Below are 27,003 nucleotides of genomic sequence, written 5' to 3'. Positions count from 1 at the left end.
TAGCCATTGATGCTGCTATAAATGACACCGAACAGGAGCGTCACATCAGAACAGACCACAACTTTGGCTTTTCAATACAATCAGGTTTGTTTTTCTCCCCCTCCACACTCTTTCACAGAAAAGCAGGGATCACTCACATAACAAGCAGCCTATATGCACATCCAAATGTCTTTTCTAGTCACAGCGGGAGAGCGCTGCGTGCTCGGAAAGCTACTTGGACGTGCAATTTCTCGTGAAGTACTACATTCGCTTTGCAGCAAAGCACACTATATGAGATCCTCACTTCAGCGGGATTACTGTCACTGGGATTTTTTTAAATTCTCAACGAGCTTAAGTCTCTTTATACTCTTCTCTGAACAAACAGAAATGTAATAAACCCTGTTTTGTAACCCTGTTTCCCTCTAAATTCCCCCCAAATATGTAAACCATCGTTAAGATATTCATGATTAATTTTTTTCCAAACTTCCTCTGAACAATTTTGTTCGTGACGACTTGCATCATAAATACAAATAATCAGCAATCATGCAACATATGATTGTGCTGAGAGAGAGGAAAAAAACAAACATTGTTCTTAACTTCAGCTATAGTAGCTCAGATAGGATTTATTTCACTTTCACTCCTGAAGGCGCCGTTGATTGAGTCGACTCGCCTGCAGAGCTGTATTTGATCGGCGATGCCCACTTTAAGGTTAATCAATTACATCAATAAATGTGTACACGTGCTGTTCTGTTGACATTACTAATGGGAAAAAACAACAAAAGCCGCTGAAGAGTCACTACAGCATCTGCTCTGCTCTCAGACTTTGGTGTACAGTGGTGTCATGAACCTGGGCGGCGGACGGTCAGGGGCTAACCGAGTATCTAACTACAACCTATTTACCTGCACGTGAAAAAGCGCCGGACAGTTAAACACAAGTTTTGAAATTAAAGTGAAACATTTAACAAGCTGTAATGTCAACGAATAATCCTTTAGATTTTCAGTCGATGCAGCTCAGATTTAAATGCGCGTGAATGAGAGTGGAAATCAAGACTGGTGACGGGGTATAATGGGCCTCATAAGTGCAATAGTTTCCCCAAAAATCCATCTATTTTTCATTGAACTTCCCTTCAGGGACATACAATCTTCCCTCTATCCAAGCTCCTGCCAAAACTATAGCATTCCCCGTTCATCTGAGTGACTGGTTACACCACCTCGTGGTTCAAACTGGAGCTGCGAGCCCGGAATGACCCGGTGTGGCGAGTATCTTACTAACTTCAGCAGAATTACCTGGAGACCTGTTCGATGCGCCGTCACAAAAGCTGCATTCTCACATAATTGTAGGTTTGACAGTCCCCAGCAAAGGAGTCAAACACTGCCACGGCTCAGTAAGACACAATGTCAACAAAGTGAGAAACGAGCCAAAACGACCGCCGCAACAGATTCTATAAGCACAGACCAATAGTTAAATCAACCTTCTTCCACACAAAGCTGTTGTTCTAGACTTTAACTTCCCATAGTGGTTTTCTTCCTACAACTTGGGCAGAGGTTGTGGCACTTACAGAATGTAGTGTTGTGGAGTGTTGTGCTGTGACGCCAAGGCATTTTATCAAGAGGAAGACGAGACATTCCCATTGGGTCTCTGTTTGCCCACTTAACAGACATTCAGAGGCTTAATATAGGTCCCATTATTCATTCAAAACAAAACAAAACAAACAAAAAAACATGAGACTGGCATTTTCACTCTTTGCTTTGCATACCCTAACAAATTATTTCCAGGAGGGATTGCAAACTAGCCACCATGATAGAAACTGGGCTGCTGATAAGGCCAGATTAGATGATCGCCAGTGACAGAGAGCTGGAAAAAGGCAGCAGCAGTCTCCACTTGTGAGAGTGAGAGAGGCTCACAGAAGAAAGCAGCTGCTTTTAGACGAAGCTCATAACAATAATACATAAAACTCCAAATATATTTACATCAGCAATGTTTCTTAAGAGGCTGAGTTAGAGTTTTGCCTCTGCTGAAATTGAAAGAAACTAGGTACATAAATAAAATATAAAAAGTCTTAATAAATCTGTATATTATTATATTATAAGTGCTGTTTGATGGAGAGGCATCATCACCCTGAAGTTTATGCAAGAGTCTTAACGCTGCACCCCTCCTGTTCCCGAAGGTCGAGCGCCATTTAGTTGAGGCTGCGAGAGATCGTGAAGCTGCACAATGCAACTCAAAGGACTCCTCTAAAGTTTTCAAAATTTTCACATTAAGAGTTAAAAGGTTGGCAAGCTGATGCCAAATCATCTCTGAAGGGCAATTTTACCAAAAAGATGATGGAAGACATCATTGAATCTCCCAAAGACCAGTGATCCTGAAGTGTTTAAATATACATTACATAATTCTGACAACTTCTTGTGCCTGCTGCATCCTTAGCAGTGATAAGATAAAAAAAAAAAAAAAAGAAGAAGAAGGAAAACAATTCACAGATAGCTCCTTTCTGGAGTGGAGCCACAGTGCGGCATGAACACTGCGGAGGGGCAGCAAGTCAAACTTACTTTGTGGCTACATTTAGACCTTGGCACATATCGTCTTCTTTACACTGTTTCGTCCAATGTGTGATTCTCCTCCACGAGCAGCACGATAAAAAGGCAGAATTTCCACGATTGCCGAGTCCAGTGGGAAGAAACAAAGTGCAGAGAAAGCAGGGAGAATAAGTGGAACGAGCCGGGTGGAGAACAATTTCACAGGAACAAGAAGAAAATGGTCTCATGCAGACCCGACCACATCGAAAGGCAGAAAAACAGGAACCTCGTTTAAATTAAATTAAAAAAAACAAAAACTGCAAACTTCCATCATCAGTTGAAGTGTCTGTGGTTGAGGGTGAGATTCCTTCAAAGGCAATGCCGAGTGAGGACAACTGTTGGACCACTGGCTTCAGGATGCGAGTGTGGGATCAGTTTAGTGCGTGCTGCCTGATAGTGTGGAATATCCAGTCCATCTTGGTGGTCCAGCCTCCGTGGTGAGCATCGTTCATCTGTTTCATGAAGTAGTCCAACGCCTCCTGCAACATTCAGGGAGAAAAAAAACAAAACAAAACATTCACTCCCTGCAGTTCCGTCAGCACTCCCATTCTGTGACATCTCAGGAGACGAGGACGGGGCAAAGCTTTCTCACCTGCTCGCTTTTCTCCAGAGCGAGAGTCTTTCTGATGTAGGCAATGTCGTCAAACGACTGCAGCTCGGGCATGCCGGAGCCCAGCATCATGGAGAAGAGGTTGATGAAGAGGTTGGCGTGCTGCCGGATGGCCAGGTAGGCCTTATAGCACATCTCCTGGAATCTGGAGTCAGATGGAAATGGGATTAACTCAATCAGAGGGGCTCAAGGTGTGGACCTCAAAACTAAATATCTAAAAATGTTTGTCCAACAGGCTGGAAGTTTAGTTGTTTTTTCTTTTGAAGTGCAGCAGTACCTCTCAAACTCTTTGGTCTTTGTGCACTCCTGGGAGCCTTTGCTGATTACGATGAGGAAGTCTTGTGTTAGCACAAAGGGCACCCGCTCTCTCTTGTAGCCAAACTTTTTCTTCTTGTGATCCAGGAAATGGCCAAAGTCTATATGGAACAACTGAAGGACAGCAGAACAAAGAGAGGCACAGGAAGTTTAGATGCTGTTGAAGCCTCCTCTGAAGTCAGATAAACCACAGATTTACCTGCCGGAAAACTGAAAACACCGGCATGAATTTGTCAACAAACATTTAATGTGACTTAGGTCTCAGACCCCAGCTCATATTTTCTAAACCTGCAGGACTGGGGAATAACACATTTCTAATATTCTAAGTGAAGTGAAAGCAGAAAACAGCCTGAAGATAATGAGCAAAATGAAGATTTAATTTCCACAGAATACAGAAGCACCACCAGAATAACATTTTTCACTGCTAATCGAGGTGAAAACTGCAACGGAGTCTATCAACTCACTGTACTGACCTCTTTTATTTCTACAAATGAACCAGAGAAAAGACAAACTTACAGGTTTGTTCATATGTGTAGATATAATAAAGCAAACTTCATTAGTATGAAACAATGAGACTATAGCGGTAAACCGAAGACATTAATAAAAGCTCCACAGGAGCCCTGTCCCGCTGAGATTATGTGCACATGCGAGGATATCAGTTTAAAAACAGCAACAATGTACTCTGACAGAAAACCACAAAACTTTAAAAAACACAATGTCTGCACTCCTGTCTGGTCCGCTCAACCTGACGGTTATTTACACTTGGCTGATATGCTCTGCAGGCCACCTTTACGAAGTTTGCAACTTTATCGCCACAGATGTGGTAAAAACAGCAAAAGAATTCCACTTAAGCGGTGTATTTATTCACCGCTTCAGCAGTCTGTAACCCACATTCATCCATCAAAAGGAGCTGTTGACATGTGAACCAGTCAACCTGCATTAGTGAGATGGAGAAATCAAACCCACACCTGGTTTGCAGGAGACTCATAAACATGCTTACAATAAAAGAGTAGAAAACAATGAGAGGAAAAACATTTTCTGCACTTCAGAACCTTCTTCAGAACAAAAGCACACAGCAAACGAAACTGCCAGGATAGTTTTGTGCATCATGATACATCGTCCTCAGTGTGACAGTCAGCTCATTCTGTGAACGCTGTCTGTGCGGGAGGAGAAGTTACCTGTCCGTCGTCTTTGACCATAATGTTGCTGTTGTGTCTGTCTCCTATTCCGAGGATGAATGTAGCTACACAGTAGCCAGCGCAGGACCTGGTGAACAGATCTACAGCCATGTCGTACCTACATGAGCATCCGCACACACACGCGCACAAACACACACAGTTATCTAAACTTTTCTTCCAAATGATTGACATGATGCATGACAGTACTGGCTAATCAAGATGATAAACATAAGCCGAGTATGTAGAATTAGTAACATTCAACAAATATATATCACTATAAAACAGTAGAGAAAAAAAAAATAAGATTTTGGTCCAACAAATGTGATTGCATGTGATTATCAAACTGGTGTTGACATCCTTCATACATCCTTATAACCTTGTTTTAAACTTTCAACGACAGCTCAGGCTGAAAGGACAGCTCGATGAGAGCTCACTCTCTCAACCCTAATTTGGTTGTTTCCACACCGGTTAATGTTAAATATGTAATTATCTCACGCACAGATTCCACGGATACAGATAAGAAATGTTCCCTGCTGTGCAGTGACGTAGAGAAAGACGCCATGGTATAGACATCAGCGCAGGAGAGAACTCACATCTCGCCCTTGTTCTTGTCCTTGAGCCACTGATGCAGAGTGTTGGAGTTGAACTGCAGGGCGCCTTTCAGGCCTCCTTTGCACTGAATCTGCATGATGGTGTGGGAGCTGCGAACCACCTCAATGAGGCCCACACAGTCTCCTAATGACAGACAGCCGTAGGGCAACATACTGGAGACGCACATTCACAGAAACACACACACACACACAAAACACATTTTCTCAGCTCCCATGTGTTGTGTCATGAAAAAAAAAAAAGTGAGACAGCAGAAAGTGAAGCAGTGAAAAAAAAAGAGAGAGAGCGAGTGAGATAACAGGATAGAGAAGCGTACCGTAGGTCCAGTCCCTGATTCTGCCAAATATTCTCCATGATTTTAATAATCTGCAACGTCAACATGTCCTGCCGCAAGTCTACAAAATACAGATGCACCATAAAATCAGGTCAATACAGTCAAGGCAGCATAACAATCGCACAAAAGATGCTATAAACATATGAGTCATTGTGATGATCATAAGTAACTCAGCTTGTCCAGAAGCTTATCTCCAAACAGCACCTTGCCTGGAATCACACTCTGCATCACCTAATAGTCACAAACTGGGTGCAGTGGAAAGCTTTTCTCTGAGAAAAATTAAGCTGAAACTTTCAGAATTCTTCACAATCACAAACAAAAAAAAAAAGAAACATTAACATTTAAACGGGTTCCTTCAGAAGTGGTTAATTATTAAAGAGAGCAGTGGGGGTCCAAGATGACAGGGAAGAAAGTTTGAAACCAGGGTCTTTCTGGTTCTGATCTGACTGTTTAAGGTTACCACTGAGGGTCCTTGAGCAAGGCACTTAACCTTCAACTACGCAGGTTGAGTGAGGACTGAATCTGGAGTAAAACCAGAAGTACTGATCCACTGTTGTGATCAAGGCAAAAGAGGCAATCTGTTTTTTTTAACTATACCTTTTCTTTAACGTGTGTTTTTCTGATGTTACTCAGCAGCTAAGAATGACTTTTAAGGTAAAAATTAATTAATCATACCATTACATATATCTAATAAATGCAATGGCGGTAACATGTACCTGACAATTGTAAGCACTGTATTTATATCTAGCAGAGGAATGGTTTTCAGTGTGTGTGTGTGTGTTTGTGTGTGTGTGTGTGTGTGTGTGTGTGTGTTACCATCTCCATTTTTGAAGATAATCTCATTGTTCTGAAAGAGCAGCTCGGACATGATGTCGGGATTCTCCCAGTTCAGCCACAGCGGCCTCTTCGCGGACGACATGATCCGGCACTCATCTAGCCTGGGCACAAATTAAAACACACACACATCTATTTTTAACCTCTCACACTCTGTATTCCTCCAGCCCTTCCTTCCTCTCGTGTCCACACACTTCTGGCCCACTGCTCTTCCATGTGGCTCCTTACCTCAGGTTTCCCAGCTGATGTGCCGGGTTGAGAGGAGAGGTGAAGTTCTGCAGAGCATCCATGTAATCTGGTCTCTTCATCTGGTCGACAAGAAACCGCATCTGGACCTCCACAAGAGACACACATTCACAACCACAGCGGTACATAAATTTGCAAATAAACGAGAACATAATCTCATACAACATCCATTGATTGATTGGTGTCGAAGTGATATTATAAACTTCAAGGAAACTTTCAAAAAAAGTAAGTGCATGTGTTGACGCCATTTTTACCTTCTGCGTTTCATCCTTCTTCTCCTGTTTGAGGATGTCGGTGAGGTTGATGAGCTTCTCCATGGCCTCCACCTGCCTGCTCAGGTGCTTCAGGTACATGCCGCACGCCCTGCAGTAAGCCTCCAGCAGCAGCCCGAACCTCTGGCTCACGGTTTTGTTGTGCATTTCTGACCTGGCAGGAAGCCAGAAGGAGAACAATGAGGTTGAGCGTGAGGAGCTAAGACGAGGTTTCAACCTCCTAGAAAAACACACATGAAAAAGGCGTAGTCTGAACTGTGACTCACTTGAGATGCCAGAAGAAGAAATGTCCTATCCGTTGATTGGTGAGGGCCTTTTTGAGGAGGAAACGGGCCAGGGGATTGTCAAGATACTGCTCATATTTTAATACCTAAAACAGAAGGATGCAAGATGTGGCGCAGAGGTCCGGATTAGTCATTTCACACTCTGTGACCCCCCACCACCCCCACCAACCAGTCTCTCCAAACAGAAAGACAACCTGAGGCATCACAGACCAGAAAGACTTCTACAAAGAACAGGCCAAGCAAAAGACTATTTCCAACAGATATAAAAATGGACTGTCAAGAACACTCGGGCTGAAGGGAAGCACTTTACAAATCACTTGAGAGATTTTCAGAGTATGTTTCTTTTCAGGCCAACTCCCCTGACAACATTTTGAGGTGTTCCAAACCTACCTGTACAAGCTGGATCAGGTACTGTGACAGTTTATCATCAGTCAAGTATTTGTCGAGGCAGCGCACAGCGAAGTGTCTGACCATGGGGTCGGGATAATTACAATCCAGCAGCTCCATGGCCTGCTCAGGGCGGATAGACGGCCATTCCTTCAACAGACAGTACATCTGGAGAACACACAAACCAAGAATTACGGAGATTTTCTTTCTTTTAGAAAGTCACTAAAATCTTATTAAGTACGTCTGTGTTTAAAACAAAGTGTGTCAAATGCCTGCGAAACTTTTTTGTCCACTGCAGGATTGTTAAAGACGAATAAAAGTACGCAGTAACTAAAAAGCAGACACAAGTCTTTACAACAGTGACAAGCCTGCAGGCCATTTTCTACAAATAGTGAGAACTGGAAGGAACAAACAGCACCACTGCACAACGCGGGGTTTAGTCAAATTCTAAGAATGTGCCATCAAAGTAAATTATCTATTTAAAAAAAAGTGTTTATCCTACAACAATACACAATCATTCAGATCAAGAAAAATATTCCCAAAATAGTCAAAGTTGTGTTTCAAATGTTGGAAAAAAGATAAGTGGATCATATTTACATACGTGCACAATGACATTTATATTTATAACTGCACTCATATCCCTGCAGCTTTAATGGAAATAGACCCGGTGGTACCACAGACGCACACCAACAGTAACAGCTTCTTCAATCCTATCTTCTTCATCCCAAATTATTATTCAGTATATTCCTGAATCATATGCAGTCTATCTTTCTTTTTCACTCCCTGCAATATTCATTCAAGAGTTACTTATTATAACCAAACCTACCTAAATGATGCATGTTCAAAGGTATCTGCTTTCTACAGTGGTTAATCTTTTTCCACATTGTAATTAGCCTTTTATATTACTCAAACATATCTCTCCTCCAGGTTCACTGTAGCAGAACATTTCTCCAGTTTGTGGATTAGCTGCGACAGAGAGACTGATCTCATCCCTGAGGCTTCAGCTGTCACTCACTTCTCTGTTGTTTACAAAATTTACCTTCATTAAAGCAACCCTCCAAAGTATATGTGCATGTAGATCCTAACAGGTCCAGGAGATGGCATGCTGCTTGTTTAATATATATCCAAAATACACATAATTAATAAAGGCAATAAACATAGCCCCTTAAAAGATAAACTACACATGAAAGCCAGAACCTCTGGGCAGGTGCTGTAGATCTCAAGTGTTACTCTGAGGTTCGCATTAGATCTTCACATGTGAGAGAGAACCACAATAAGACACTTCTGTTTTCGTTACCAGCGAATGTCTTCACTGTAGTTTAATTTTCCAATCAGACAAAGGAGAAATGAGAATCCAACTTTTCTCAAAGGCAACCTGAGGGCTCGAAGAATTGTTATTGGTTCTCAAACTTTTTTAAATGCATAAGGCACAAATGTTTGAGCTCTCAAAGCACCCGAACACAGTGGCAGAGGTTTACCTGACGAGCTGTGGACAGTTCTCAAAAGTGATTGAGGATACTCACAATATTATCAATTGTCAACCTTTGCCTTGAGCAAGGCACCAAATTGTTTCAACAACAAATATATGAAACATCAAAAGTCTCTAAACAGAAAATCAAAAATTAAGAATGAGCATTGACATTGAGGGGGAAAACGCTTATTCAGGAATATCATGCTTTACATATTTTCAGTGCAATTTTTATGTTATTTTGATAATATATCAGATCAATTTCAATCATCTGTAGCACTACCGGGAGCTTGCATACTGGAAAACTGTCTTCTTTATGGCCTCTGAGACAATTTCTTAGCATGGTGATGCAGGGCAGGTCTATCCACCAAACTTGGACCCAATATCACACAATATGATTGTGTAATATATTGTATTTTAAGGTGGAATTTACAAAATGATTGCATTTTGATTCTGTAAACTTAATCTACAGCCATTCAGTTCAATCTTTGAGCTGAATGAGTTAAATGAAATTGTCATTGTTAAATAAAATGCTACAACTGGCCCTTTGCTTTGGTGAAATAGTTTAAATCTGGTTCATAGTTCTGCATGTTTTCAAAGTTTTCTCACAGAAACATATCTGAATGTAATGAATTTGTCATCAGGAACATGAGCAGAAAGCCTGATGAGGAGTCACTCATCATAACCAAGTGTGCTGAAGCAACAACATGTCGAAACCTGTCAGGAGCCAGAACTGGAAGTTCAAGACCAGGAGAGTTCACCTCTGGTTCAGACAGAATTGCAGTAAAAAAATAAATAAAAGCTACATAAGAGGTCGTTATTACCTGTGCTACTTCATCTCTGGAGTTCCATTTAACAGCAAGAAGGATCTTGGGAAGGATTTCAGGGATATTCATGCAGTAGTGTCTGTAAGAAAAAGATCATTTCCAAGTGCTGCATCAAAACTTAAGCCTCAGTTGTTTTCTTTTTACAGACCTGCACCCTGCAAGTCAATGAGAAGAACTCCTTCCAACAAATCTTTATGTTACAAGCCCATACAGCCAACATGAAAGTTGGCGCTCTACAAAACGTGTTTGCTGGCTGAGAGAGTCACCTGTATCTCCATAGAAAGTCTTTTTCCTGCTCAGTGATTTCAGACAGAGGGTCCCTGTTGCTCAGCTGTCTCAGCTGCTCGGTGTCACTCTCTGTCAGGGCGTGATCTCTGGCCACTCGGTTGCTCTGAAACAGTGCAAAGTTACCAACATGAAACATCAAACACGGAGAAGTCATAATCAATCTGCTGCGTAGCGGAATAAAATCATTTTCAGGACACAGCAAAAACACAGGCTGATGCCAGCAGGTGTGCTTTGATACTGGCAAATACAATTTAGTCAACAGCAAGGTTGGACACAAAAAGGACTTATCTTAAAAACATAATTTATGCATGTGCAAATGGACTTTATTCATTTATGGACTCTTTTTATTTCTTCTTGTAAAGGATAAGAAATTCCGAGAAATGGTACACAGTACTTCATAAATGCAGCTGCAGACCTCTAAAAGGTTTACAGCAGACAGGAATTAAGCAAGACTGCAGCCTGAACACTCAGATACAGCCAGCGTTTGGCTGTTAACAGCCCACACAATGTCCTCTGATCCTGAATTCAAGCTTCTCATTTGATTTCCATTTTGATAAAACAAGCTGGAAATCTGCAGACAGCCTAATGTGCCCGCTGCTCAATGATCCCTTCTAAAAAGAAGAACAAGAAAAAAAAAAAAAAAAAAAAAAAAAAGCAAGTCGAATTTCTGTCTGCACAACCACTCTGCTAATGATTTTTAGGCTGAGATAAAGTCACAGCACTTGCTTGAGCTTTATTTTTAGGATGAATACAAACTATGAAAGCAGGAGGATACAGTCCTTACCGTTTGGGGGTTTATGAAGGAGGCTTAAAAAAAAGTTAGCGCAAGAATTCATGGGAGCATCTCCTTTTATTTACTCAAAGTTTTATTTAATCCTGCATGTATCTCGTGTTGGATTGTGCACCTACAAACTGGGAACGCAATATGAGTTTGAGACACGGTTCAGTCTTATCCCACTGATGATTTGTGGTTGCAGCGGTAATCCTGCATCTCGCCACGCAGCACGAAATGGGCACTGCTCACATTTTGACACATTACAAATTCTTAACACATCGTGTTACACTTTTCACATCCTCTTCCAGGGCGCAGCGACTCCAACAAACATGTCACAGTACATCGGACGTCACGGCTCCAGTGCCACACATCATTTGGAAATCTGATAAGACAGCATCATGAATAACTGAAGACGGTAACTTAGCCTGGCAACTACTGACTCAGACAAAAAGTACTGGGAGCAAGTTCGTTCACGAGGAAGTACCTAAAGTCTGCAAACCAAATCTGTTGGCCAAGCTGTTTTGGACTTACTTCAGTCCCTGCTGAAATGCTTAATATGGCTAAAGAAAAGAAAAAAACCTAAAATAAAATAAATAAATTAGGCACATCGTTCATTTTCTGCTGCCTGGCATTGCCATGTTGAAAAATACTAAGATGTGAGGATAATGCGATCCTCCTCGTCTCTCGCTAGCAGCTAAACTGTGCTGAAAACAAGGTTCAGCGTGAATGCCTGTGCGTGTTATGCTTCTAGGACCGTGAAGACATTTGGAGGATGGTTCACATGGTGACTTCTTAGTGGGGATTTATTAGTTCACCGCATGACTCGGCATGACCGAACCCCCCCACAGAGTATAAGAAATCCCCTAAACGACACCAAACCAAACGGTCACGTGTATCTTAACTGTGCCGCCAGCAACATTTTCATTCAAACATGTTTTCATACAAAAGGAAACATTTCTGCAAGGAGATGTTCTTAATTTTAAACTCACTCTTTCAATATGCACACTAAATAAACAGCAATGTTGAGCTGTAATTTAATCAGGTTGTTCAGCAGAGCAGTGATCTTCCTTTACATGTAAGAGGATGTGAACCATGAGAGATGATGTGTTAAGTTATTCAAATTGTGTGTGCCAGATGTGAGGAGTGCCCATTTCATACTGTATGTATGGATGGTGCCTCCCGGCTACTATCTCAGCTCATTCACCAGACTGTGTTGGGACCTCATTAATCAATGTCAACACATCTCAGCTCACAGCTTCAACGGAAAAGTGAAGCAGTTCTTCATACACCGATCATCCCAACAAAATTACTTTATACACAAAATATTTAGTTTGAGTATGTGTTACGTGCAAAATGAATCTGCTTTTCAGTTGGGAATTTGAGAAAATCATGTTTATATGAATCCCAACATTGTAAAGAAATTGATTTTTCTTTTATTTTACTATTATTCATGTTTAACCGTCTTAAAAAAAACATGCAAACTATGCTCTCCTATTATAATCTACTGTGAAGCACATACAACATAAACACCTGAAAGTTTGGTCGTTGGTGACATGACAATTTAAAAATCATTTTCTTATAAAAGAAAAAAAAAATAGACAAAAATCAGGATTATGACATACAGTACATATCCCTTAGAAGCAGTAGCTGTTATTACCTGTCCTGAGAGATTGTAGTTGAACCCCATTTCCCTGGAGATGGTCCAGTTTGCATGATCTTCCACTGCGTTCATATCTGGGTATTTAACAGAACTGCTGAAATGGTCAAACTCCAGCTCCAGACACGGCGTTTCCTGAGCAAGACAGATTTGAAAACCATCTGAAATGTTTTAGCCTCCATGTCGTATTCTGAGTCGTCACACGAACATGTTACGATGCGAGAGTAGGAATACCTTGTTGGGGTTGGATCCGGTGACTCCGATGGGGTTGAGGAGGTCTTCCAGGCCATGAGGCACGGGCCAGAGGTTGAGGGCCATCTTGTTGGCCACCAGCGTGTGAGTGTAGTCAAACAAGTTGATGTTTCCCCAAGCCAGTGGACAATGCTCCTGGAAGACGAAACACACACAGACGCAAAGGATACATGAGGAAACACAGGAGAAAGTCTTTGTTTCTTCCCTTCAGAGAAACTGGCACAAAGGTACGATCTAATTCGAATGGCGTTACAAGAAAGAGGGAAGTGATGGATCTGTTTTTATGGAAGTGTAGTGTGTTCACACGCAAAAAAAAAAACAAACTGCTGTTATTTTGAATTACATGTTTAACAAAATTTTCTGGTTCCCAGAAAATTCAGATTCCCTGATTTTCATTCCTGATTTATGAACACAACGCTGCCCGCTCAAATCCATTCCAGATGTAACAGCTTATATCTTCTCAGCATGCAATCGATTGATCTGATCCAGGGAAAGACCGCACTATCCATCACAGTATAGGCTCCACAAAGTCTGGAGGTGCCTTAGACAAATTTTTAGCGATGTTTCAAATCTAAACCAAACTAACTGAAAAGGGGCACATGTTACTTTCCACAAAAACAAGCTCAAGCAGGAATGACGGCCTCTCTTGGTATTTTGTTTTTTTGGAGGGATGCTTGGTAACAACTTGTCTTGTTAAAAGCACTTGTGCGTCAAGAAGGTCCTATAGGTTCAAGTCCGGACTGGGCTGGTGGGCTTATGGATTTTACATGTTCTATCTTTACACACGTGAGTTTTTTTTCTTCGGGTACTCGGGTTTCATCCCACAATCTAGAACACATGGATCTGAGAGCAGCTGGTGACTCATGATCATGAGTGTGTGTCTGAGCGTCCTGCACCGGACTGGTGACCTGTCCAGGGCGTATGCTGCCTTCGCCTCACTCAGCTGGAATCAGCTCCAGTGACTCCAGGTTAGCAGCAGCGCAGAAGAGAAACGAATGGATGTTTTGGGTTTTTTGGGGGGTTTTTTTTGTATGACTGTGGTATACTTTTCATACAAAAGAGCTCTATGGTGATTAAGAAAGAGTCTTTAACATGTTCAAGCTTTTTACTTTATCCAAAAATGGGAACTCACTGCTTACATTTAAACTCTGCATAGAGTGTGACTGGTGGTTTGCTGCCAGTTTCAACAGTTAGGGCGTGCTGTTGGTTAGACAGAAACTCTCTTTCTGTGTTGTTTCTTTTTATTTTGCTTCTAGTGCTGGTTTGACAATGTATTGATATTCTGCCATCTTAGTCTTATCGTTACAACTGAAGGACTCATGAGGGTCATGAGAGGTTTTATAATGTGCAATAATGCTTCACTACTTCACATATATTTTAATATAGTTTTCAGTTTAATGAGGTTAAAACAAGACAGTCACATTACAGTTATAATGGCAAGACTGACCTTGAACTATAGGATATGTCTGACAGAATGCAGCTTATGCATTTTCATGAAAACAATTTATTTAACTGCACATCTCGATAATGCCTTGTTCTACAGAGTGAGTTTTCACTGAGTGGAAGTAATGGAGGTGACAAAATTACAACAGAGACAGAGACAGAATTACATGCAGACAGCCAGTCAAAATGCACCTATTAATAGTAAGTGCTGGAACAAAGAGCTGCTGAAGAAAAGTGTTTATCTTTAATTCAGGTGGGCATGAAAGAGCATCCGCTAACCTGACCTCAACTCGGCATGACACGGCAGGAGGCAGGACTCACCTCAGGTGTCTGTTACAATATCCATGTCTGGCATTCATTGATACATTCCACACCCACATACACACACACACCTCTTGTCTCCCAGCTTTTCCACTACTAGAGAGTGGAAGAAAAATCGATCTGTGTGGGTGTCTGTTACAAGCATTAGACCACAAAAACATCGACATGCTCCAATAGGTTTAGACCACAAGGTTTCTAAATGTAAGCAAAATGTAGATTTTCATATCATAAATTCATTTTTTAGTATTTAAAATATGATGTATACTGCACAATGTAAAGCCACACTGACCTCTGATAGCAGAAAATCCCATTTTTTGACATTTATCATTTGGCAGTCCTAGATTTACTTTCACCACCTCAAAGTGGCTCGTACGAGAAAAACACTTGCAGATGAATGGTGAAGTCAATTCAGCAGATCATGTATCAGTAGATGGTTTCATGCCACCACAGTGCCCACGGCTGATTAGTAATTAAACAGAACCAAAGACGATACCACAGCTTCCATTTACCTCAGACACATACGTATACAGAGAGAGAGAGACTGACACAACCAGGGTGAGCAGGTTCGTGCACCATGCTCATGCATTGTCTGTGTGAATGTGTGTGTGTGTGTGTGTGTGTGTGTGTGTGTGTGTGTGTGTGTGTGTGTGTGTGTGTGTGTGTGTGTGTGTGTGTGTGTCTATATAAGTCATATAAATCTCTTCAGGGGGGTTAGCAAGCCATTTGCTTAGACACAAATTGCCTGCAATCTGTTATACTCAGGTACTGGATAACTACAGCAGGATTTACCTACTCACATTGATTCTGGGTATAAATCTAAATTCAGTTCATGCTAAATTCTGTTTATACTTTTTAAAATAAAAAAACAGATTTAAAAACTATCAGCACCAATAGTTTTAGCAAGTTTCATTCGTAATGAAGTGTGAGCGTTTTAGACATGTATTGCTGTTGCCCTGATGGGACACCCAATGTTTTTGTGAGTCAGTGAATTTAAGATGCGTTGCAAAAGTCTTCGCCACCGATGTGTTCTGCCCTACCTCTTTTGCTCCTTTTCTGCCTTTGACAGAGCAGATGGAGAGGCAGAGTCTGGCTGCACGGGGGATGTCTGGGATGTACATATCATAGGTGAGCCACTCATTCCACCTGCAGACACAGAAATACACTTAGTCAATCTCCTATTCAAGAAAACTACAATAATCTCTTGTGCATGCTTAAATTTTAAATTTCACTGAAAATGAAGGAAAGAAAACGAAAGGCAATATTTTGAGGTCTACCCTACAGTTCATTCCGATTAAGAAAGCAAATGAGCCAAAACATGGAAAGTTTTCATCTTAGACCAAGCTGAGTTCATGAATTATTGTTTAAATAGTCAAGTACAGCAATCGTCTAGACAGTCGTTCTTTTAGCCTGAAGCAAACGTCCGGACCAAGATGAGTAAAACGTAATACAACACTGCAGCTTAGTGTTACTGTCCACGGCTAAACTGTCAACTTACCCTCCTGTCTCTGGTTAATGTAAATGAAGGGTTTACATTGCCTCAACAACTAATTTAGTGACATACAGTGAAAAGTGAATTTAAGCAGAAATGTGATCTAATAGAATATTCCTACTATCATCATTGCATGTTTTTAGAAAACTCAATATTTGTGGTATGGTGTGGCGGATTTTAAGAGCGCTCCATTACCTGGGATTAGAGCAGGGCACTCGCTGCGTGTTGACATTATCACACATTTGCTCACCTCCGTGGTAAATGCCTGTCCTCACATAGATCTGCAAGCAGCGAAGGAGCACAGAGTCAATCAAAAGAAGAAAAAAACCAAACAAACAATGGAAACATAAAAAAAGGGGGGGGTTTCACTACAAACGATCTTTATCTTGGAGATCGGCCTCTACCTCAAAAGTAAACGACTGTAACTGTTGTCTAGCTAAATGCTCAGTTCTCCTCCTCCTCGTGCGGCGTGGCGGTCTGTTTCCGCTTACAAATATGAGTCCAGACAACAAAGTGAAATCAACTGCCAGAAAAGCAGCATATGTTCAACACGACCTCCACACTGATTCAAGACAGTGGGAGGACAGCACACCACTAAAAAACATGCACATAATTTGCCTTGGCTGTACTCACGTACGCAGAAAAACACACAGCACTGTTTGATGCTGTGGTTGTCAACAGCTCAGTCGTCACGTCATACTCTATAAAGGTACGCCACTAGACTAAGAGTGGAGCTGCATGTCACATCCATGATCACTGGTGTATTTCTGAATGCGCTGGTTGAGCCCACCTTGTCTATGTCTCGTATATTGACGTTTACATAGGTGGCACACAGGATTCGTATCCTCAGTGTCCCGTTGATGGTCCAAAGCGACTTGGCAGCTGCCTCGCCATTCATATAGGACGTTGCCGTTGAGATGCGTCGAGAGTATGATGGCATGACAAAGTTGTCTGTAGGCAACTGGGTGTACAGGCTGTCCTTAGCCATTAGCATCAGGTTAGGCATCCTGCTCAGCATGATGCAACTGCGGATATACTGGAGGGGAAGGACAGGGAGACAGCGAGACACAAAGACAGACGGTGAGTAGACAGTCAACACAGAGCTGCTCCAGTTACACGGGGCCGAAGTGTAACCAATGATGTCAACTGGGCATTTTCCAGGAGCTGCCAACAGGAGGTAGAGGAAACACTGACACGTGGGTACACGTCTCACTCTGTAAGCTCATACTGAGAGAAGAGACACTGGCCTCAGAGCCAGAACAGTTGTGCATGAGTAAACAGCTCCAGGGGTTTGATTATGGACAGTTTAAATATCTGCAGACTGATATGAAATTTTATTGACTGCAAGTCCATGTCAGGTTTCTGTGGGAAATTCTCCCGCCTTTCACTCTGAATGATTTATGGGTGTTTTCACACTTGTCTGCTTGCATTTCATTAAAAACAATTTGGGTGCAATTGCTCATTCAGTGCCATTTTTTTCAAAGGGTCAGATGAAATGCTGATTAGAGATCACTAGAACATGGAGAATGGATAAAAGTTTGACTTTCACTGATGACAAAGGCCTCATGAGAGAAACATTAACAGATGGATAAACACCAGCAATCATCCTGGAGAAAAATGCTAAAGTTAACTGCTCTGACAAAAAAAACAACAAAAAAAAAAAAAACCAGCAAAATAAAAGTGTTTGGAAAAAACTACAAAAAAGATTCATTTGAGTTACAAAAAAAATCCCCATATTAAAGATGACACCTTTAATCTATACAGATTATACGCACTGATAAATTCAAATACAAAGAAAACAACATATATACCAAATGGTTTAAAAAAAGATAAACAGAGAAGACACAGAACACAGATGCAAAGAAAAAATGTACAACTGTAACAATAAACTGCACTTCATAGCATTTGTGCTTGTTGATCACATATGCAGTGAACAGTTTCATCTGCAGGAACGCTCCCATTCAGAGTTAATTGAGGCGAGTATTTACACCTGTCATGTTGTATTTGCTTTGGATTAACTACGGTGCAATTGCTCTGTTAGTGTAGTATATTTATGGCAGTGGGAACACTGCAATCTGAACCATGATGTGCACCAAACAACCTAACTGAGCAGCCTTCAGAGGCGGTCAGTCTGCTCATGACGGGGTCAGAATTAAGAATGTAAAAGTATCCAAAAATGCCATCTCTTTTCCCTTGTTAGTCACATGTGCTCAAACCCAATGTGAATGTAAATTGAACAAGGCAAATAAATATATTTTATGTAATGAATCTCGGCACAAATATTCTCCAGGATTGTAATTCATACAATCCAGCAACAATGCAGTTACTTTATCTCAGTCTGTGTGAATCACACAGCCTCTTATCATAACTGACTTCATAATTTCACTTCAAAGGTGTGTTTCTTCATCTTAGTCAAACAGGAATGTGTCGGCATCACATTTGTCCACGTGCCTCTTACCTTATATTGGCTGATGGGGTACTTTTCCAGCAGGTACTCATCACAGCCACACACCTTGAGGATGTATTTACCCTGATATTCCTGAACGCACATCTTCAGCTGCTCCGGGGATAGCAGCATGCTGCGTGTCTTCTTACGAATGGCCTCTGCAATCACCTTTAGGATAAGGTAGAAGGTCAAGGGGTCGTATTAACTGGCACAATGGCCAATGCATGGACTTCTTCTTGTAAGTTTAACATTGCATTGAATTTGTGGACAGTTAGGGTCGATTTTCAGTATTTTTCCACGCTGATTGTGTAAGATTTAGCGTTCATCTCACCTGTTCAGGCACACAGTCATGGTTGATCTTCAGTGTGTACTTTTGCTTGTCATTGTTTGGAGAAACAATCACCCATATCACAACAATAATCTGACCTACAAGAAAAAAGGAAAAAAAAAAAAAACAAAAAAAAAACAAGACACACATGGTGAGAACAAACAAATCAATAAAACACATTTTCCTGCAATAGAGCTGTCAGGCTACTGAATTGATTACTGCGTCTATTATCAATTGTTTTAATACAATAGCATGGCACTGGCTGAGATCCAATCAACAAATTGATAACCACACTCACAACTACGAATCAACTGTGAGGCTGGCAAGTGGTGATTTATTAAAGATGAGATGTTAAAATGTCCAATTGCTTTGTGGCGTCCCCGTTACCTTTGTTTTCTTGTTATTTGTGTGATTTTCTCTTGAGCAACAACTTCAGGTTTGATCAGAAAACCGAAAACAGAAAATAAATAGGTTTCGTACTATCAAGGGTGTTGTTTCTCCCCAAATGAATCACTGTGTGATACTGGTTGTTTTGGTAGTTGGACAGAAAAAAAGTTGTTTCCCACCTTTGTCCAGTTTGCTATAGATGTGTTTGGGAAGTTCCTGTGTGGATTCAACATTGGGTGGATAAACATACAGGGCTCTACTGTGGGGTCCACTGGCATCTCGCAGCTCCACAGAGTCTTTGCAAACATTCAGGATGTTTCTCCTGAAGTCCTGAACCTCGGGGTCCTTCACCAGGTCGAACTCACACACTGGCATACCAATGGCAAAACCTGAGAGAGTTGAAAATGTCACGCTTTCTGAAAATGGCAGAGTTCATTCAGTAGATTCTTTTTTTTTTTTTTTAAGTATTTCAGAAATTGCCATTATTGAAAATATATTAACACTGATAATTAAACATCTAGTGAAATTTATACTTCTCTTAACTGAAAAGGATATTCTAAAGCTGATCTTCCAGGCTATAGATGTACTCACATTAAGTTTAAAGTACATCCATACTGCAAAAAACGATAACCTCAATACAAGATATGAGCACTAAATTAAAGAACATTACTCTTAAAACTAGTGAAACTATCTGTCCATGCAGCAAGTGAATTTTACTTAAAAAGAGATCTTGATATAAGAATATTAAATCAAGAAATAAGTCTCTTTATCTTAAATACATCTTAAATCAAGTGAGATGAGACATTTTGAATGAAAACAAGACTTTTGAACTTGGTAAGATTTTGAATTTTTGCAGTGCACTTTAGAAAGACAGAACTGAGGGCACAGCTGTACACGTTTTAAAAGAGCCGAGTTACCCACAGGAAAAGAAAAAAAAAATTCCTATTAGATGAACCACTTACCAATCTCTCTGTTGAGAATCTTTTCTTCTCTGTTACCAACTGGCTCGATGACTTTGAGAAAAGGCTGGAAGAGTCGTAGGTCACACAGCCTTCTGGTCTCATCAAAAAACTCCTCCCGCTCCGCTTCCTGTCAGAGTAGAAATTTAAAAGGTAAAAGCAAAATGGGATGAGTTGTTGTGTGAATTGTAACTTTGTTCGTTTGTTTGTCACTGTTGTTCTGCAGGTCTAGGATGAATGTTTTGGAAAAGTGAAAAGCTGAAATTTGATGAGTAAGTGCATTCATTGAGTTTCTTTACTAAAGTGGAGCATGAAAAACAATATCCGGCAAACAGCAAAAATTCCAACAGCATCGACCTTTTTTTACAAACGCTGTGTATGATCCTGGTTTCAAATTTGTAGTCCCCAAACTATTTTCTTTTCGGCCTCAAGGTTTTGTATAAAAAGGCTTCAGATATTTTGCCCAATCTGAGGTTTTCCAACACGTTACAGTGAAGACAAAAGCTGAGGGACACACCCATCCTCAGGAACATGTAAAAACAGCTGCTCTTGCAAAGCTTGACACCTGCTCCTGAAATCACTGTCTCCCACAACACTCAGTCAAAACTACTGGATTAAATGATATATTTCCATTAAGTGACAGTCTGTACCTGTGTAACACTAACAAAGATGTAGGATGTCTCCTCTTGCAGGAGGTGGTGGAGGGGATACTTTCTGGCCTCCTTGAACAGCTCATGCTTGATGGTGATGAGTGTGGCCTCACGGAGACACTCCAGGGTTAGAATCATCCCATTGGGCAACAGGCAGTCCACCAGGATCCTGCAATAAATCACATAATATTGATAACAGACTATAAAAATGTGTTGTTCGTGGCTGTGTGAATTGCAGAACATATTTCTGAGCTAATTTATATCTTGTGTGTGCAATAAACTTGAAGAAAAAAAATCTACAAGAGGATCTGGTGCATCTTACCTGGGAGGCATCAGGTGGATGCCCCATAGCTCTCCCGATGATGGCCTGGGAGGCATCTTCCTCTTTGTCTGCCAGCTCAGTTACACAGTTAGCCTGCAGAGCACAACCTGAAAGATAATTAATAAAACTTCAAAAGGGAGTTCAAGCTGTCCTAGTGTCAGGCGCTGGCTGAAAGCAAATTTCAACCAAAGTCCCAGTGGAAATACTAATTAAAACCATGTGAATGTTGTGTGTTTATTGATTGCATTTTACCTAAAGCTTGTGATCAGCCTACAAATGTTCGCACTGCAACGTATTTGGAAGCAGCACACATGCTATTCAAAGGTATATGTGCAAAGTGAGGTTTCACTGGGTCACCCAAAATAGCACCACAGACTGCGTATGTAATTACCACAAGTGACTAAATCAAATGCAAATTTTACAAAAAACTTGTGACTGTAATCATGAGTTCATAAGGAGGCTGTTTATCTCCATCTGGCTAACTCATGTTCAAGAAGACAGCCAGAGAACATTTTGGGGCCAGTATGAGTCATGGTACTTTTAGTTGCATTGCATTGATCAGTGAATCTATATTCCTGTTAAGTAAATCCCATTCAGGCTCAGCTGTGGGTGAACGAGCACAGTCAATCAGCTCCAATTTAGTGGGAGTAAAACAGGTTAAGTGACTAACTGCAGAGTATGCACGTCATGGAATAAATTAGCACAGGTCACCACTTTTTTTGATCAGTATTTTTAACAGTTCATAAGGAGGGCTTTGGCTGACACCATCTATTGACACTTTTAAAACACAACTTAAAACCTTTCTGTTTTGCCCAAGCACTCGCTTAGTTTTTCGAGGCTGTTATGATCTCCTTTTAATGTTGACTATTTATTTGTATTTAACTGTTGTTTTTATTGTTGTCTTATATACGTATGTTGTGAAGCACTTTGTGGCTCTTTGCCTGTGAAAGGTGCTATATAAATAAAAATTACTTACTTACTTACTTACTTACTTACTTACACCCTGTATGTTTTCATGGGATGCCGGCTGGAGGTCACAAAATAAAGCTCACATGAGTTGTAAAACTTTTTGTTATATATTATGCAGGTTTCCTAAACTAAAATGAAGCCTCATATCACCATTCAATGATTATTTTCCTACTAGTTTCTGTGACGAAATAGTTTAACTAATCCAGAAAGCTATGCGTGCTTGATTCTGCAACTTAATGTACTGGAGCTTTGCTTTAAAGCTTCAATTTTTTCATGAGGGATCTCGTTTTACTGCTTATAACTTACCTACTGCCTGAAACAACAAACAAACAAACAAACAAACAAAAATAAAAACATGTTTTATATTTTAATTTCCTCAGCGTGTTCATCCTTTTCTCTGTCTACAGTGCTGTAAACCTTCACAGTCCCCTGAAATGATATACTACATAATTCCATATGTGCTCACGCATCGTGTCGATGCCTTTAGTGAGAATCTACAATGCAGGAAGACAAGAAAATGAAGAAAAAAAGGTGTGGCTAGAACACAATTCCAATCTGGGTCAGCCCAATTCTCGATAAGCCCAGATTCCAATCAGATTCAAATAAATAACTCATTTTATAGTATGTCATCCCAACCTTTCTTAACAATTGCCAAGTTAATTCACGCACAGTTAACAAGACAATGCTAATATCACAACACCTCAAATAACAAGAAACAGACAGACAGTCATTAATAGTTTTCAAATTCTGGTTATATTCATTATTTCAGTTGAAGATTGAAAAAGACATGCTCAATGTCATCTAGGTGATGAGATTGACAAACACACCACAAGGCAAACCTACATGTGTTACAAATACTATTAGCCAACACAGTGTACAATACTGTTTCTGTTTAAATTCCACAGGGAAAATTAGCAAAGACAATTGGGCTGGATTTTTACCAGTCAGGATTATCTCATTCAGCCATTTGTCATGCAGTACTGGGAAATAAATATCTGTGGGGACTTCAATGACACAATCAGTTTAGACAGACTGCAAAGGTCCAATAGTTACAAGCAAGAAAAAACAACAACAGTGACTCAACCACAGATTGGGACACAGTGATGGGAAACTGTGGTGTAAGTGTAGGCTCTCAGAAAATTGCAACAGTATGTTTTTGCTTAAGCTTCGGCCAATTTATGATCATTAACAACCCTCCCTGAGACAATCTGGATGAAAGGAAAAGTGAGAATCGTCACCATTATTCATCAAACCAATATCAAGTAATGTTAAAAAAAGATCCAGCGATGACCTTTTAGGTCAATACCCAGAATAAAAACAAACCAAAATACTAAACTGTCTGAGGTTGACTTGCTGTCTAAGTATCAAGTGGCTCAATATATTATAAGGCACAGCTGTGAACAGTGATATCCTTCTGACCTGAAATAGATTTGAATTTGGTTTTGAAAGTACTTTCTTAGTGCTTCCTGTGTAGCAACAAGACAGTATAACTAAGCCGACAATAACCAACCATTGAATATTAATGTTTTAAGGCTGAAAAATGGCTTAACAACACTAAATGAAAAATGCTAAATGAATAAAGGGACTATTCATATGTTTTGACAACTTTTATTATATTTTGTTCAATAGTAAGTTTCTTCTATGAATATTAAAAGAACTCACATGCACTTGAAGTATATTATTGAAGCTGATAAAAGCTGCCGTCATTTATTCAATTTGATAAGAGCACTCAAGTCAGTTCAGGATGCTATCCAACTTGACTGTGAAGAAGACTTTCAGATGATACAATATATAGAATCCCACATTATATTTAATCTCATTTTAAAATATTACTTTCACATCTCTCAGTTCTACCAAAGCATGTAGCAACATTTCTCCCTGAGTCCTTAATCTGCTGGAGTGACGAAAGCATGTGGCAAAAAGCCCAGATTATAAAAACATATTGGAGGAATCAAGCTGAGAGGACACCTCAGGTCACATCCACGACAGGCTGGTAGGTTTCAGAACATGGACAACTTTAACCTTTAAAGACTCTCTTTTATTGGTAATGTCAAACAGGTCCAGTGCTGTGGGCACTGTTAGTTTTTATTTAGGGCATTGTCATTACGAAGAGAATATTACAATCCTGATGTTAAAACACTATAATTGTCCTACATGAAGGATATTCACTCGTCAGCCATAACACTACAACAACTGACAGGTGAACTGAACACAAGTAGACACAAATAAACAGACATATTTCCTCAAGATTGCATAAACAAGAATGAAGTTACTTGTGGTCAGGACATTTCATACTTTAACAGAAAGTGCAAGACTTCTGGGAACAGATGAGAAAAGAAATGACTGTAAGCACTGTTTTTTTTCCCCTTATTACTCACATCTGTTTCAAGTTTCTGACCAATCACACATTAGCTATCAGACACTTAACAAGAAAAAAGTTCTGCCTAGATGACAAATCAAGAAGAAGCTACCTAACTCCCACAACAGAACTTTAAGAAATAAAATTTTGTTTTTCACAGCCCTGTGATAAAGGATTTTTTTGTCTTTGTTGTTGTGCAAAAAGTACTTAACACTTAATATTTCTTCATTGTGGTATTTGCTAGTTGGCTATATATAATGGACAGCAAGACCACATTTTATTTCACAAATCTGATGTGTTAGAAACACGACAAATGAACATGTGAGGCTGACGGAAGCCAAATTGTGATGGCTATATAACAGGGTCTGAGCATCTCCAGAACATCAGGTTTTGTGGATGTTTCTCATTTGGAATGGTCATCATCCAGTAGCAGACAAGCTACTGAAGCACAGTGTATTTCAGTCGCTGTGCATACATGGCTAGATGGTGTATGATTGACATGAAAAACAATCTTCAATAAATATTCTCCTTTTTGTATTCTCCTTTTCGGTCCTTTAAAACAGCTAAAAATCCCACAAAGGGAGAAGTACCCAGAAAAAAGGAAGTTGCTAAAGAAAACAGTGCCTGGGATACATAACCTTCCCCTCTGCAAAAATAAAAACTGACCCAGCTCTAGGGAATAGAGGCAAAGAAGAAGCTTCGGCCGATAGAAAAACTGTCCAATCAGTTAATGTTTACAGCTGTGTTAAAGGCAAAAATATTTACTATTAATAGTTAATAAAAAAGGAAGGAAAGATATCATTGATTTATTGTCCCAAAACAAGCTCAAGCAGAAAACCCTGACTTAGAACAAACCACCCATTGAGTATTTCTGCGATCTTAGACCCTGATCAGGATGCAGCTAAGCACATTTGGACAAAAGAGGAAGCTTCCTCACAACACAGGATGTGGGGAGTGGGGAACATTGGCCTAGACACAAGCTTGCTTTGAATACTGACACACAACTAACACAATGGTTGTGTGAGCTGGGCCATGGAAAATTGGAAAGCTCAAACATATACGGTTCAATTTCTGCAAGCACACAGCTCAATGTATTTGTGGTTAAAAGGCTTGGCCAGAAGCACCACATTGCAAGTGGTTGTAATGAAACACTTGTGCAAATCTGTTAACTGTGTTTATGTTTTAAGTAATGCATGTAAATAATTTGTACACTGGCAAGAAAAATAAAGGTGCGTGTGAATGTGTCTTTGGTGGACTGGCTGTAGTAGACTGGGATGAGAGAGGGATGAAATGTGTGAGACATACCAAAGAGAGCCGCCCTCCTATGGGGATGATGGTGATACAGTCCCACCCTTCATATTTCAATCCATCTTGTCGCTGTCACTGAAAAATGTGTTGGGAGGAGAGGAAATTATAACACAAACAACACAAACAGTCTGCATCAGTGAGATTCGCACAGGCCAGCAGCAGAGCTCGCTCCTCTGAGTGTGAGGGAATGACAGCGCCGCGTCGACTCCATTACAATAACGTGTAATAAAAAAAACAATTATCAAGGAAAAACAACCACTGTAATCATGCAGGGGAGCATATTAGTAATACAGGTTGGGAATATTCGCCTCTCTTGTTCTCTTGCTGACGACTAATGTGGAACCTGTCATCCTCCAGCTGGAAAACAATCACAACAGGGCACATGTCTAATGAAAGGGATAAACACCCCCCAAACGAGCACAATAACCTACCGTGGACTGTGTGTGTGTGCGATGGACGCCGGACTGGAGCGATCTGCCCCGGCTAATGCCAGTTAGCTAGCCTTCCCAGCTAGCCACCCACCCGCTCCGCCTCGCGATGCCCGGTTAGGTCGCTCCCGGCGCCGGGTAGGAGCAGGCTGTTTATCCGTCTGTCAGCTTCCTGCGCCAAGGGATCCGTGACAGGAGCGCCTCCGCCGCTGAGGATGAAAAAAAAAATCCTCATGGACGGGAAAAGACGGAGTCCGGTCACGGTGGTGGGGAGGCGGGTGAGGACGGAGCAGAGTGACGGGCAGGGACTGAGTAGAAGCCGGGGAGATGTTGAGAGAGCAGCCGCTCGACCGGACAAGTTGTCTCGTCGCTGCGACAAAGCAGCCACGCTGTCTGTGCGTGGGGCCCTCCTCCTCCCTCCATACACACACACTCACACACACCACACACACACTCACACGCGCGCACACACACCGGGGATTCACCGCCTGTCATACAGCCGTGCTGAAAGGTGCAGTCTCACCTATGCCCTCAAAACCACAAAGGCACTCCGTTGTTTTCATTCACCTCCTGGTTTTTGCTCTGTAAGCTTCTAATAAAGACTCTGACAAAGCTTAAGCGTTTGTGGGCGTGACACACAACTGGTTTTGGCAAAAACAACCCATAATTTCATATGATAACACTTTTACGTTGCAATTCACAGAA

General features: G+C 40.8%; 1 protein-coding gene across 3 annotated transcripts; it reads right to left on the bottom strand.

Annotated features, from left to right (window-relative positions):
• Positions 1–26,839, bottom strand: pik3ca (phosphatidylinositol-4,5-bisphosphate 3-kinase, catalytic subunit alpha). 3 transcript variants are annotated; one of them, XM_030083243.1, is made up of 27 exons: positions 26,822–26,839; positions 26,302–26,507; positions 25,868–25,945; positions 21,235–21,341; positions 20,913–21,081; positions 20,266–20,392; positions 19,483–19,692; positions 18,920–19,014; positions 18,601–18,756; positions 16,933–17,178; positions 16,338–16,423; positions 15,691–15,796; positions 12,872–13,024; positions 12,638–12,772; positions 10,184–10,308; positions 9,915–9,996; positions 7,626–7,790; positions 7,218–7,321; positions 6,934–7,105; positions 6,662–6,768; positions 6,416–6,537; positions 5,582–5,660; positions 5,250–5,420; positions 4,657–4,774; positions 3,441–3,592; positions 3,146–3,308; positions 1–3,032 (listed from the first exon to the last, which is right to left on the bottom strand). In XM_030083243.1, exons 4-27 carry the CDS (start codon positions 21,288–21,290, stop codon positions 2,925–2,927), a joined length of 3,207 nt encoding a protein of 1,068 aa, XP_029939103.1. In that variant the 5' UTR covers positions 21,291–21,341; positions 25,868–25,945; positions 26,302–26,507; positions 26,822–26,839; the 3' UTR covers positions 1–2,924. The 3 variants fall into 3 exon arrangements, with proteins under 3 accessions (XP_029939103.1, XP_029939102.1, XP_029939104.1); XM_030083242.1 differs by lacking the exon at positions 26,822–26,839 and having other exon boundaries at positions 26,302–26,677; XM_030083244.1 differs by lacking the exon at positions 26,822–26,839 and having other exon boundaries at positions 6,662–6,762; positions 26,302–26,677.
• Between the last annotated feature and the right edge of the window lie 164 nt (positions 26,840–27,003).

This window comes from Salarias fasciatus, chromosome 23, assembly GCF_902148845.1.
Source record: "Salarias fasciatus chromosome 23, fSalaFa1.1, whole genome shotgun sequence".
Lineage (NCBI taxonomy): Eukaryota > Metazoa > Chordata > Actinopteri > Blenniiformes > Blenniidae > Salarias > Salarias fasciatus.
The sequence above is the reverse complement of the archived record's forward strand: the minus strand, read 5'-3'. Positions and strand labels throughout refer to the sequence as shown.